The sequence below is a fragment of the Bactrocera dorsalis genome, chromosome 5 (assembly GCF_023373825.1).
Source record: "Bactrocera dorsalis isolate Fly_Bdor chromosome 5, ASM2337382v1, whole genome shotgun sequence".
NCBI classification, from domain to species: domain Eukaryota; kingdom Metazoa; phylum Arthropoda; class Insecta; order Diptera; family Tephritidae; genus Bactrocera; species Bactrocera dorsalis.
The window spans coordinates 28,803,027-28,816,461 of NC_064307.1; the positions used below are offsets into that span (position 1 = coordinate 28,803,027).

At 36.2% G+C, this 13,435-nt stretch overlaps 1 protein-coding gene across 7 annotated transcripts in view; it reads right to left on the bottom strand.

Annotated features, from left to right (window-relative positions):
• Nucleotides 1-13,435, bottom strand: part of LOC105225020 (adenylyl cyclase 78C) — a 205,584-nt gene that overhangs the window by 19,520 nt on the left and 172,629 nt on the right. For 6 of the 7 annotated variants that reach the window (XM_049456907.1, XM_049456908.1, XM_049456909.1 and 3 more), the window contains 5 exons: nt 12,882-13,063; nt 12,413-12,605; nt 10,268-10,401; nt 6,154-6,243; nt 5,054-5,215 (listed from right to left, as the gene is read on the bottom strand). In XM_049456907.1, the coding sequence (XP_049312864.1) occupies nt 5,054-5,215; nt 6,154-6,243; nt 10,268-10,401; nt 12,413-12,605; nt 12,882-13,063 (761 nt within the window). The remainder of the gene's footprint in view (nt 1-5,053; nt 5,216-6,153; nt 6,244-10,267; nt 10,402-12,412; nt 12,606-12,881; nt 13,064-13,435) is intronic. The other variant, XM_049456913.1, reaches the window with a different exon arrangement.

A 13,435-nucleotide genomic window follows, 5' to 3' on the forward strand; every position in this document is an offset into this window, starting at 1 on the left:
TGGGTCATAAAGTGGTTGAATTGTGGTTGGAGCCCTAAGTTTTGGGCTCACGTACATCTTGCTAAATATTACAGAAATCACCTGTACACCTGGTATATATACCAAAAAAAATGCACATCGACACAAGAATGAGCATGTATTTACAGACACATGTTGCTGAGAGGAATTCGGAAGATACCAGCAGGTCTTCACAGGCAATGTCCCAAGCACAATGACCCACAGGGCCATAATTTGCAGACGCTAATAGCGCTCGGATAGTCGAGAGACACAGAGTTCACTGACTTTTGCAGGAATTCATCAGATTTGTGTAGAAATTGTTTAGGCTTTCGCGTTGTGTTGCATTATCGCATAGTTTAGCATTAAATTTAAAATAATTTTTCACTTGCACAAAATCACAAGCATTGTATCTGGCCGCTTTGTGTGCATTGTATGGACAAGGTGCGTTTACGTGTGTGAGTGCTTGTGTGGCTTTTTTGTTTAGGCTGCTTATGAGCAGGGGTAAAAATGCATTCAACAGCGATTTCCATTCCAATGAATTGGTCAACATTGACCGCATCGTTACCCCTCGAACCGCTCGAAACGCTCGTGTCAGCAGCACACGCTATATAACGGGTGATTTTTTTGAGGTTAGGATGTTTCATGCATTAGGAATTTGACAAGATCACGTGGGATTTCAGACATTGTGTCAATAGAGGAAGATGGCTCAGTATAGCTTTGACATTTCATCATGAATCGCACTTACTAACGAGAGCAACCGCTTGCAACATCAGTTGAAATTTTTATTACCAAAATCAGTTGTTCGGGGGGCGAAATTTTTGGTTTTTTTTCGGACAAAATTTTGTTCAGCGATGAGGCTCATTTCTGGTTGAATGGCTTACGTAAATAACGCAAATTGCCGCATTTTGGGGTGAAGAGCAACCAGAAGCCGTTCTTGAAGAACCGTCCCTCGTGAACAGCATCCCGAAAATATGCTCTGTTATTTGGTGTGGTGTTACGCTGGTGGACATCATTGGACCGTATTTTTTCAAATGATTAGCTGTTGGCACGCAACGTTACAGGTGAATGGGGCGATCGCTTAATCGTTCGAAGCAATGCTACCAAACTTTTTGTTAGCCAAAATGGAAAGAATCTCTGAACTCTGTTTGACTATGTGGGTTTTCAACAAGATGGGCGCTACACTTGCCACAGCTAAGACTTCACGCGATTCTTATGGCGCATTTTTGATGGGAAAACTTCGACGAAAACAATTTCATCCTCTATCGAAATGGACTCGTCAGTACCGTGGCACACCACGATCGATGGCGTATTTAAGCCGCGTGCATATAAGACAGTATATTTTGTAGGGCTGACGTAGAGTCTAAAAGTCTACAAGAATGTATAAGCTCCGCAAACTGAATGTCCAGCTTTTGGAGACAACATTTCCGAAGAAATGTCGTGCTATTGCTGCTTTCGGCGAATGCTTGCGATAGAAAGTAATGACCTCAGATTATTCAGTATATTGACTTTCCCGAATGGACCACCTAAGTGCTCCTGACATGCCGCATGCGTCAACATTTAAATGAATTAATCTTCAAAAAGTAAATGGTCATGATACCAATCGAACGTTTCAAATAAATAACCTGATACAGATTTTGCAAATTTTATGCGTTTTTTTTATTTTAAACAAAGTATATCAAGCGCCCTCTTAAATATCACCCTATACTACTAGTGTACGGACTGTAATCAGCATCTGTCATACGAAATCGTGTGTGTATAAGGTCACATTATCACCAGTACGAGCGGGACGTCGGAAGTTGTGGCCTCCCGTGTTTTGTTATAAATAATTGTAGTTTTGTTTACATCCCGACCGTATTAAAACACAATAGAAGCCAACCAATGCCGGTCATATTAAAAGTACACGCGTTGTCTTCATTTCATTGCGCAGCCTCGAAACTGATCTATTGCTGCTCTTTGTGATTATTTTATGCTTCCGAACTACATACGCGTACAATAGTCAATATACTCGTACATGTTTCATACTATAAAGTATGTGGAGTCCCGAGGCTGAAATACAGCAAGGTGTTACGGAGTAAAAGAAAATGAAATGGTGTCGTATTTTAATGATTTTTATAAAGTGGACCCGTCGTACAAAAACTGGGTAGGTAGGTATGTTCCCAATAATTTTTTTCGTGCATTTTGGAGAAGTTTTATGTGAGCTGAACAATTTTATTTATATTTTATTAATGTTATTCATATATTTTGGCATCAATATGATTTTTTTTTAATAAAATAATACAAAAATATTGACAGGTGACGTTCTGTTTTTTTCGATGTGTAGTCTTCTGATTTTACTATTAATTGACAATATACATGTAGGTGCATACATACTTGTATATTCTTCGTTAACATACATATATAGTAATATATATTTACAGTACAATTCTTCGAAACTTGGTGTCAGTATACTACTGTGGACAAAAAATAGTAAGACCTTTTAATATAAATTTCGCGCTGAAACCTATTTGTCGAAATATAAAGAAATTGCCAACAAAATAAAGGAATTGATGCTTGAGAATCGACGATTAACAGTCCGAGATTAGCATTGTTAGAAATTCGGTATGATCAATGAAAGCTATATTAAAAGATAATCGGGGCCTAAGAAAAATTAAAGCCCGATTGGCTCCAAAATCACTAAATGTTTTCGAAAAACATTCTATTCTTACGAACCGAAGCCGAAAAACCATGAACCATATGAAACTTGGTATGCCGGTTCCATAGTAAAAAAAATTGTTGAGTTCGTAGATGGCCGTAATCGGTCCACTGCCTCGAAAACAAAACGTCATTAAGCGAAAACATATAAAGTGATAAAACTAAACACTAAATTAAGAAATAAAACTCTGTTTGACACAGTGGCTGCAGTAGAAAGGGGCACTTATGATAAAAAAATTGTGAAAAAGTGCACTTGGCGGTGCCCTCTAATAAGTTTAATGTAGATATGTACATATCTTCTAACCCACTATAGCTCCCGACGTAATACTTGACGGTGGTACCGTGGGGATTGACATAAGACAGTAGGAGGTTTAGTTCGGATTAAAGTTCAACACACAGGCTTTCGATGCTTCCTCCTCGTAAAAAAGCTACAACAACCGAATTTGCTTGGCGCAAATATTAACCCCTGTCAAGAGTGTGAAAATTGATGAAATCGGAGGATAACCCCGTTCACTTCCCGTATAACGGTACTGTTAAAAACTACTAAAAGCGCAAGAAATCACACATCTCGGAACAGGCTCGACCAATTTCGACTAAATTTAGGACGTGACATTTTTTTATCATATTCCTATGCCACATTGCGAAAATGAGCGAAATCGAACTACAACCACGCGTACTTCTCAGATAGCATAATTTTAAGTTCCACCTGATTTTTCACTTTCCAGTAGGTAAATCAAGAAGTGGTTAATATAACGAGATAAAATTTTCTATTAATAATTACTTTAAAGTATTCCATCTTATGACCAAAAATTTCCTAAATCACACCAAAAGTGTTCAAGGTAAGTAGGTCCCTAGATACCGAATATTTAGACCCCTTTATATATAGTTGACTTTTGACCAAAAGTATCGATCAATGTATGGAATAGACAATTAAAATTCCGAGAGAATCCTTTCCTAATACTAGTAGCTCTGTCTACGGGGTTGAATCGGATTAATACTTCCCTGAGCCCCCCATATAACTAATATCAGGATTTTCGATCATACGGATGACTTTTCTTCATGTGAAATCGAGGCAACAATACTACCTCTAACTCTCGTATGTGCATATATTGCATACTCGTATAATGTCGGTTAGTGCGTGAGTTATATGGATTATATGTACAGTCTGTCAACTAAGAGCGTGGTTGTGTTAATTTATAAAAAAAAAATATTTTATGAAACTTTCATATTTATACATATATACATTGTACACATTACAAACAATGATGCAATTTGGTCAATAACCCTTTATAGCATCATGTGACAGATATGTTACAAACCCTTTTAGAGGGTACAAAACATAGGAAAATTAATTTTTCCCTTTTTAGTATGATGTAGTAGCACTGTCACACTCCGTATTTTTCAATTTGTAAAATTCCTGCCTGGTTTTTTATGTATTGGCATCACTTATAAAACGGTATCTTTCTTTTTTCGCTGTGGTAAAGTTTAGTGTGAATGCAGCTGTCCAGGATGTGTTTGAAGTATCACAAACGGTATGTGAAAAATGTGTGTGTGGCTTTACTGGCTACAACAAGCAAAACAACTGCTTCAAAGAATTTCACACTTCTTAAAAAAAACATGTGAATATTCACGAAATACAAATATTATTATTTAATGAGCTTACGAGAAAGTTGATTTACCTAACTGTCACAACATACCCTTTTTTGTTTTGCTTTTGACCCGAATAAAAAAAAATTGTTTAAACTATAAAACACGTATTTCATTTCTATCCGAAATCTATTAGAAACGATACAGTTTTTCCGTTTTTACTTAGTTGAGTTATAAAGGGATAATATGTCTAGTCACCACCGGCGTCGATAATTGCCTGGAATCTTCGAAGTATACTTTATAATAATTTGACGGCGTATTCTAGTGAGAATGATCTCCAAATCCGACGAATTTTGTAAGACAATGTAACGATGTAAACTGTTTATCGGTCTCGATTAATTTTAGATGTTACAAACAATAGTTAGGTGAACAAAGTTATTATACTTTGTAGCAATATGTTGTGAGAGAATAGTTAGTCCAGATTTCAGATGTAGTTTCGAAAGTTGCAGTTTTCGGCAATATAAGCATTTGACATAGTAGTTCCAAACCTGAATTATATAGTAAAGCTTATAAACATTGTATGTAAGTGAAAACATTTTTGCCACGCATTTGTTATTCTTGCACTAAGTGCTTGAATTTAAAACCACATTTCTCCTTCGCGTCATTCTGAATGAAAATCGTGCAAGCATATTTTGTTACCGCAAACATCCCGTTAATACATATACAGATTTACACTATATTTATGTGTGTGTGTTTGTTTATAAAATATTATACTTACATGCGTATGTAGCCGCACATCCTTGATGGCCTTTATCATATGCAGTCCAGTCTCCACACTGCACACCGCATGATCCGGTCGCGTCTTCCAATTGTCGCTCTCGAACTGTGACACACAGTAATAGCAATCGCCCAAGAGTTTCACACGCAAACAGTGATTGTCCTGCGGTTGCGGTCAAATGAAGCGAACACCACAGCGTCAGCATGTAGTTGCAATTATAACAACAACAACAAGACCAATAGTGGACACAACATGATGCATCAACGTCCAGGGCCAAACCGGAAAAACGTAAAAATTTTATATTTACATTCTTGTCTTATCTTTAGCAATTTGGCTTCATTTGACTACTTGGTCAATTGTTTATTATTGTTGTTGGTTTTCTTGTGTCTGCAGATTTAAGTATGTAGCTCAAGTTTTACTGCCAACCATGTATAGTAAGACAGCGTAAGATGGGTGTCGGGTATGTGCGAACAGTGACAGATGATGCCGTCACTTAAGTGCGCTATTTGCTTCCGATAAATGTCAAAGTAATTCAAGCAAAGTGACAGACATACATACTTACATATGTACTGTTAATGTTTACTGAGATGTCTTTAGTTTCTTGTAGCTTGAATGGTCAAGAGCCACAGAAGAAAAAAGGACGAAATAAAAATTGTATTTTTAACTACTTTAAATCATATACGAAGATTTGAAAAAGAAGCTTCTAAATAATATTATAGTGCAACAGACGCACGGGATGCGCTATGTAAATCAGGGTACGCTCTTTGTGAACCCATTTCGTTATTTCGACATATTTCAGAATTTGTGATTAATTATATGAAAGGATTGGAGGATAAATTGCCAGACAGTTTTAATACTCAGAATGCATAAATAAGCTGTTGCTTTGGCCTTTTATAGCAAGGTATCGGAAGTTGCCGGAAATTATTTGGCATCTGTCTGTTATTTCTGGGATTATCATATCGAAATTTGTAAAATGAAATATGTTCGTATAATATGTTTGAAATTTATGTAGTAAGAGAAAATTAATTCAGAAAGAATGTGAGGGAAAGCTCTATACTATCGTTTGACAAAATAAATAAGGTTACTAAATTTTTACTTACCTCGGCGATACGGTCGAAACGTGCAAACAAATCGTTTAGAATTTTGACAAGCTGCTGGGCGGATGTTTTACTTGCTAACTCAGTGAAACCCTGCAACAAATATAAAAATTTTTTTACAATTAGGTTTCTCAGCATAAAGATACTTTTACAACAAGGTTTCTAAGTAGACGGCGCACAGTGTGAGATTTAGTCAATCTAGCATCTCGAAATTCAAAAAAAAAATGTTTTCGTAACTCGCTCATATTTTTTTTTACGTGAGAAGAGTCCTTAATTGTTACGCAAACAAACACAAAAGAGAATAAAAAAATGTTATTGGTGTGATAACAGCTATCAAACACGTGCAATTGCATAGCATGCTACAATTGATTTGCAAGCTTGCATTGATCACAAAAGTTTGAGTGATCAGGTCGAAGTTGTGAGTAGTTTTTTTGGCCTAAAATATTTTTTGTATTGAAGGTTATTACTTAAACTTAAAAATTTTTGTTTTATACAAAATTATTTTTTATGCACTCAAGTATTTTGAAAAAATTGTTTTTATAACCACCTGAAAGGTAAGACTAATTTTAAAGTTTTCAAATATTTGATTAGACGACTAGAACTTCCAAGTCCCACGGAGTTTCCGCGATGAGGAATGCCACGCAGAATCTTTGTTAATGTACCCAAAACAAATTTAAAAAATAAAATTCTCTGCCCATTTTTTGCCTTTTTTTAGTATGAGTGAAATATCGCGAGAGGAGCTATTTTGGATTTGGTTGAGCAAGGTGAAAAGCAAAAAAAACAGAAGCGGTCGAAAAGCGTGTTATATCATTTTTGGACCCGATGTTGACGATACCAAAGTTAAAGATCGTATATAAAAAAGCTTTGCTTCTAATTTCAATCGCGATGGAGCAAATCTCACCGTCATAAAGCAAGATTTATGCATGACAATGCTATTTGGCTAAGTTAAAAATTTCTGCTGTTGATTTTTCTCTTGATCACGCACCATCAGCTTCAAACAAATACCTCAACGCGGAACTATGAATGAGATGAATGCCTTATCACAGCGCGAAATCGATGAAAATATGCTTGCTGTTGGTCTTTCACCTCTACATGTCTACATAAGGTTTATGGAGTGCTTGTTGCCCATTTCTTACCGATTGGAAATAGAAAAATTGTACGTATCAGGCGATGAAAATAAGGAGAGCGTTTGCAAGAAGGAAGAAAAAAAAAAATACAAGGACACAGTTTAGGAACGAAATGGGGTCTTCTTGTGGATATGCCGAAACAGAAAACAGGAAACCACAAATGATGGCAATACGGCCAGAAGATTTTTCAACGAAGCAGAAAAAACATCGGATATTACATGCATAAAATCAAGCGGTATCGAGTAATACTTATTTGCATAAACAGCGGCTATTTTATTAATATAGATGCGTTCCAAAATTTTACGTCAGAAACAGAGAGCTTTATTTGATTTTATATCCTTGGTACTATATGCCAGTAACTCCTCCACAAAATATTGTTTCATGGAGGAGCTATCATTTCCTTCATGCATTCTTCCCATAGGAAACTTTTCTGAAGAAGCGCAAAAAGCACGCAATAAAGAGTCGATGATAGTATCGCGAATTGTTCCACAAGAAAAAGGACGTCCCGAGTTGACACCAACATAGATTTTATTATTGCAAAGGTTGCTTATCAGTCAGACCCTTATGATTGCAAGTTTACGTTTGCACCCAAAAACCAAGCGTTCTACTTTACCTTCTGAGGTCATTGCACTTCTGTCTGACACCCAACTAAATGATGAATTTGATTATGATTATGATTTAGCATAAAAAACTTTGCTTGCAGCTCTCTGGAATGTTTATTTTTGTTTAAATTCCTTATTTTTTTTATTTCTACTTTTCGCTTTTTACTTTTGTATAATTTGTATATAATTTCTTTATTTTGGTTTTTGATTAATATCTTATTTTGAATATTTTCCATTCTTTTAAGAACTTTCGTTGAATGTTTTAGTTTTTTTTATTTTTCTCATTTGCAAAGAATCATCGAAAACTAAAGTTCGAAACTTGAAGATTTTTATAGAAATGGTTGTATGTGGGTGCTTATATTAATATATCGACAAGTTTTATAGTTTCAATATAAATGTGTAAAAAAAATTGTCCCCAACTAGTGTTTTTGAGGATAGTTCGGAACTAGTCCCCTTTGACACTAGTTGGAACTAGTTGTCTAACACCATATTGAAGCTTATAATCTCCGTAACGATCGTGCCAAATTTCAAGTTCATATCTCTACAACTTCATATAAAAATTAATTTTGAGATGCTAGATTGACTAAATCTCACACTGTGCGGCGGTGCTTAAAACTAAATCGGTCTTTGATCGATATTTATCTTGTGCCAAAATCTTGTTTTGTTGATACCTCGAACTAGGGATATAAATTACTTACTTCCATAGAATGATGATTAAAAACTCCGTGGTTCAGTTGTCGAGCTGAATTTAATCTTTTGCGTTTCTTAATAAAGTTCAGTATGAAGAGTTTTGGGATTCAACCAAATAAACTACCTTATGAGATTCTCTGTGAACCAGTCGTTACTTGGTTAAAAACTAGAAAAAGGGATAACTTCAGCCGCACAGACGCATTATTTTATATCATGGAAGCGTGTAACAAGATCTGTATTTTGACTTTGTTTAGTCAGTATGAATGGAAGCTGTGAGGCCCGAATTGAGCAATATGACCGAAGGTAGTAGGGAGGCAACAAACTATGCCGAATTTCGTCAAGATAAACAAATAAAATAGTTTTCTGTACAAGAACAAGCACAACTTTGATCGTTCAGTTTGTTTGGATGAACAGTACGTGTGAAAATTCAGATTGATATCCCAAATGCTAGGTCCTCAGTCCGCGTAAAAAGGAGATTCTGGGTGTAAATGGATAGACAGAAATTAATTAAGGTTTTATTCTGAGACCTATTGCGACCTTTCCTACATATTGTCACAAAGGTTCAGCACTCTGAACTAATCCAAGAACTTGCTGGATGGTCCCTGTTATTTATATTTTTCTTTGATGTTTATTACTAGATTTTTTGATAGACCTACCTATAAAATAGTAAATATTTTTGAAATTTCGTTTTTATAGAATAATCACAGCGGGACAGACAATAGTACACTGCATAGGTTTCTTCGGTATTAACAGGTTAAACCATTTTTAATCGACTCACAAGGTTTTGGAGAGTTATTTCACTACTCGTATAATATGGTTTTTATACCTGTTTATTAACTTTTATGTTTACTTCCCAGTGGTTTTGGAATTAAGATCTGTTTGAGATTGTGGTTGGGGATTGAGGTATGTGGGTTTTGTTCAGCGATGAGGCACATTTCTGGTTCAATGGGTATGCAAACAAGCAAAATTGCCGCATTTGGGACAAAAAGCAACGAAAAGAGATTCAATTTAATCCAGAAAAAATAACGGATTGGTGTGGTTTGTGGGTTAGTGGAATCTTCGGACCATATTTCTTCAAAACTGATGCTGGTTATATGATGCCCGAAATTGAAGCTCGTGATTTCGGCGAAATCTAGTTTCTGCAAAACTACGCCGCTTCCAACACATGGTATCAATCAATGGATTTATTTAAAGCAGAAAATTTCACCTTTTGGGTTGGTCGATTGGTCATCAAGATTGTGTGATATGATACCGTTAAACTTTTTCCGGGAGGAATATGTAAAGTTTAAAGTCTATGCGGACAATCTCGTTTCGATTCAGGCCCGCGAGTCACTCGTCAGTTACGAGTAGAAATGCTCGAACGAGTCATCGAAAATTGGACTCAACGGATGGACCATCGGAGTCGTAACCGCGGCCAACATTTGAAAAGATAATCTTCAAAAAATAAATGCCAAATAATGTTCTGTCGAATGATAATAATTATTGCCCATTTAATTTCTGTGTTTTTTCCTTGAAAATGTATGTAACCTCGAAATGGATCACCATTTGCATTCGATTGTCCCTCTAATCTATATCGGCATTAGCTATAGCACGTAAAATAATAATTTAATTTTATTTTTATTACTAATTAAAGTTCTAAGTGATTCTAAATAGAAAAAAAAACTAAATATATGTGGTAAAAATATCCGCTTTGCTCACCTTGATATCGGCGAATAGTATACTGACATTATCCATTGGGTACACGTAGAGCTTATTGAATTGGGTTTCGACGGTGGGATCGGTGCCTTTATACATTTCGGCGCGTATTTGATTGTTCACAATGTTAGGAAGTACTGCGTAAAAGAAAATGCAAAATAGGTTAATTTAGTTTTATGCAATTTTGATTACAATTTTCAAATATATTCCGCAAAAATTTCTAAAATAATACAAATTTGAATTCAACACACAAAACCACACAAGTTTAAGTTGTTCGGATTGCTGGAGAATATGTACAATATAAGGCAAAATGTAAGCAGCGCTGCCAGGTAAAAACTCCAGTGCCCAAAAGTATGCCACATTTCTTAATGATATTTGAGTAGTTTTACTCATTTGCATCGATATGCATGAAAAGTTGTAAGGAAAGTTTTCTTTTACAACAACAACAAGTGAATTAAAACGAAGAGAATTTGGTTTTCGGTTTTGTTCGCAGCTCAGCTCTGAGCGATTACACAGTGCTTTGGGTATAAGTGCATATACTATATAAACCATGTTAATATACATACATATATTTATGAATACTTTTGAATGCAAAATTTAAACAGTTTTTGAGTAAAACTTGTAAATCCAATAAGATAGGAGCGGTAAAATACTGAGAGTGTACATGAAGACCGTGGAGAGTCGATTCAGCGCCGTTCGAAGCAACTCGGACTGAAGTATGGAACGACTTGGCGCATTCTACGACGAGATCGTAAATTGAAAGCGTACAAAATATAGTTTGTGCAAGAACTGAAATCGCTCGACCTTTCGAAGCGACATCGCAGCACTCTATCGGCTCTTGAAAAGTTCAAGAAGATTCGACGTTTCGAGCCAAAATTTGTTCAGCGATGAGACCCATTTCTGGCTCAATGGGTACGTAAACAAGCAAAATTGCCGCGTTTGGAACGAAGAGCAGCCTGAATAGATGCAACAGCTTCCATTTCATCCAGAAAAAAACACGGCTTAGTGTGGTTTGTGGTTCGGTGGAATCATCGGTCAATATATCTTCAAAAATGATGCCAGTGAGTACATAACCGTCAATGGCGATCGTTATCGCGAGATAAGACGGCACCACTTTCCACACATCGCATTAATTTCAATGCCGTGAGAACGTAACCGCCATGATAACCGACCATGTGATGCCTCAAGCTCGTGATCTCGGCGAAATTTAGTTTCCACTTTCCAAACATCACATTAATCAATGGATTTGAGAGAACACTTCGTTGAGCAGATAATTTCACGTTTTAGGCCGTTCGACTGGCCACCAAAAATCATGTCTTATCACACCTTTAGACTGTTCTTAGGAGGATATGTAAAGTCTAAAGTCTTTGCAGACAATTCACGTTTCGATTCGGGTCTTGGAGAAAAACATTACGCGTGTCATTCGCCAGTTACCAGTCGACATGCTCGAACGAGTCATCGAAAATTGAACACAACGGATAGACCATCTGAGAACTAGCCGCGGCCAACATTTGAAAGAGATAATTTTCAAAAAATGAATGAAAAATTATGTTCTTTCGACTGATTACCTGATTGAACCTCGAAATACATTACTCTTTATATGAGCTTATGAAAGAGAATAGTTTAGCGCAAGATTGCACCTTAAATGCTGTTGGTCTGCCTGTGCATTTCTTAAATATATATTGTTGTTATGAAAATAGTTCTTTTAAGTAACTTCCGTTTGTTTATCATAGACTCAAACTGAAGTACGACTGTTGAGTAAAAAAGCAGCCTGGTTTTTTTTCAGTTTAATCTAGGATTAGGAGGGTAAAACGATAAGCCGATCAAGTTTAAGCTTTGTGTGAAAATTCTTTAAAAGCAACACTGTTCAATAACAATTACCACCTGTTAGAAAACTTGAAGCCCATTGGAGGGAATCATTCGAAATGAGTGTTTAATTCACTTGTTATGATTGATTGAATACTGAAAGGAGAGCTGCATAAAGCAATGACATTTTATAGTAGTTTGGGTCATGTAAAGAATACAATTAAAGTGAAAAGGAAGTAAGTGGCTCAGAAAGGATTTAGTGTATATTTTTCTGATAATATGGTTTTCTTTTTAAAAGGCGTTTCGATGGATATAGATTTACATTCTTAATTTGTTACTCACTTGAGTCCAGCAACTTTTGCGTTCGCTGCAACTCCTTCTCCGACTCCTTTTTATGTTCCATGGCTTTGTGTGTTTCGATGAAAGCTAGGCGCTGCCCACGATCTGTCAGATACTTGGTGTACATGCCAGCCACATTAATTGCCGTGTACAATATGAAGTTAGCGACCACTTGAAATGCAATGCAATCTGGTTGCTGACAACATAACGAGGCACAAATGGAAAGGAAATAAAAAAGAAACAAAAAACAAATGTTAAATAATAAAGAATATAAAATTCGTAGAGCCTTTGACATTTCCACGCTAAAAGTATAACAATAAGTATGAATGCAGAACACTCTGCAGGCACTCGAATATAAGAATTATTTTCAAAAGCCCACTGACAGCGTGCGCTACATGCGATACAATATAATAATACGAGTAGTAATAAGGCCGACTGTGCCATTGACATTGTGCTTTTGTAGGTTACGTACTTCTTTTCGCCTAACTTTAATTATCGTAATTACGGCCAGATGACAACTGGCGGTGATGGTGCCGCCGACGACGCACCACTTCAGTGGCAACGGCAGCATTGCATACGGCACAAATATCACGAACAGGATGTACCAGACCAAGTATTCGCGATACGTGAAACCAATACCTTCGCCAACGAAACCTGTGTGTGGAGAGGTGCAATGAAAAGGAGGAAACGAGAAAAAAGAAAAATTAATAACAATATTAATGTGTGTCAAAGGAAATTGTGCAAGACTATCTACTTAGAATATATAAATATATATGTATGTATATATGCAATTTCAGCAATAAGTAGTATGCGCCACTTTTGTTGGGCGAAATGACAGTTATGTGGTGAAATGTCACAGCTGCAGCGGTATTTATTTGAGGTTACTGCGCTGAAGTTGGACGTATAAAAATATGGCTAAACAGTTAAATCATACTACAACAGAGTGGCTCTAAAATTGAAGGGTTTCCTAGTATAAATTTAGACCCTTAGGGGTTACATGAGTTTGCGGGTTTGAAAAAATCAATT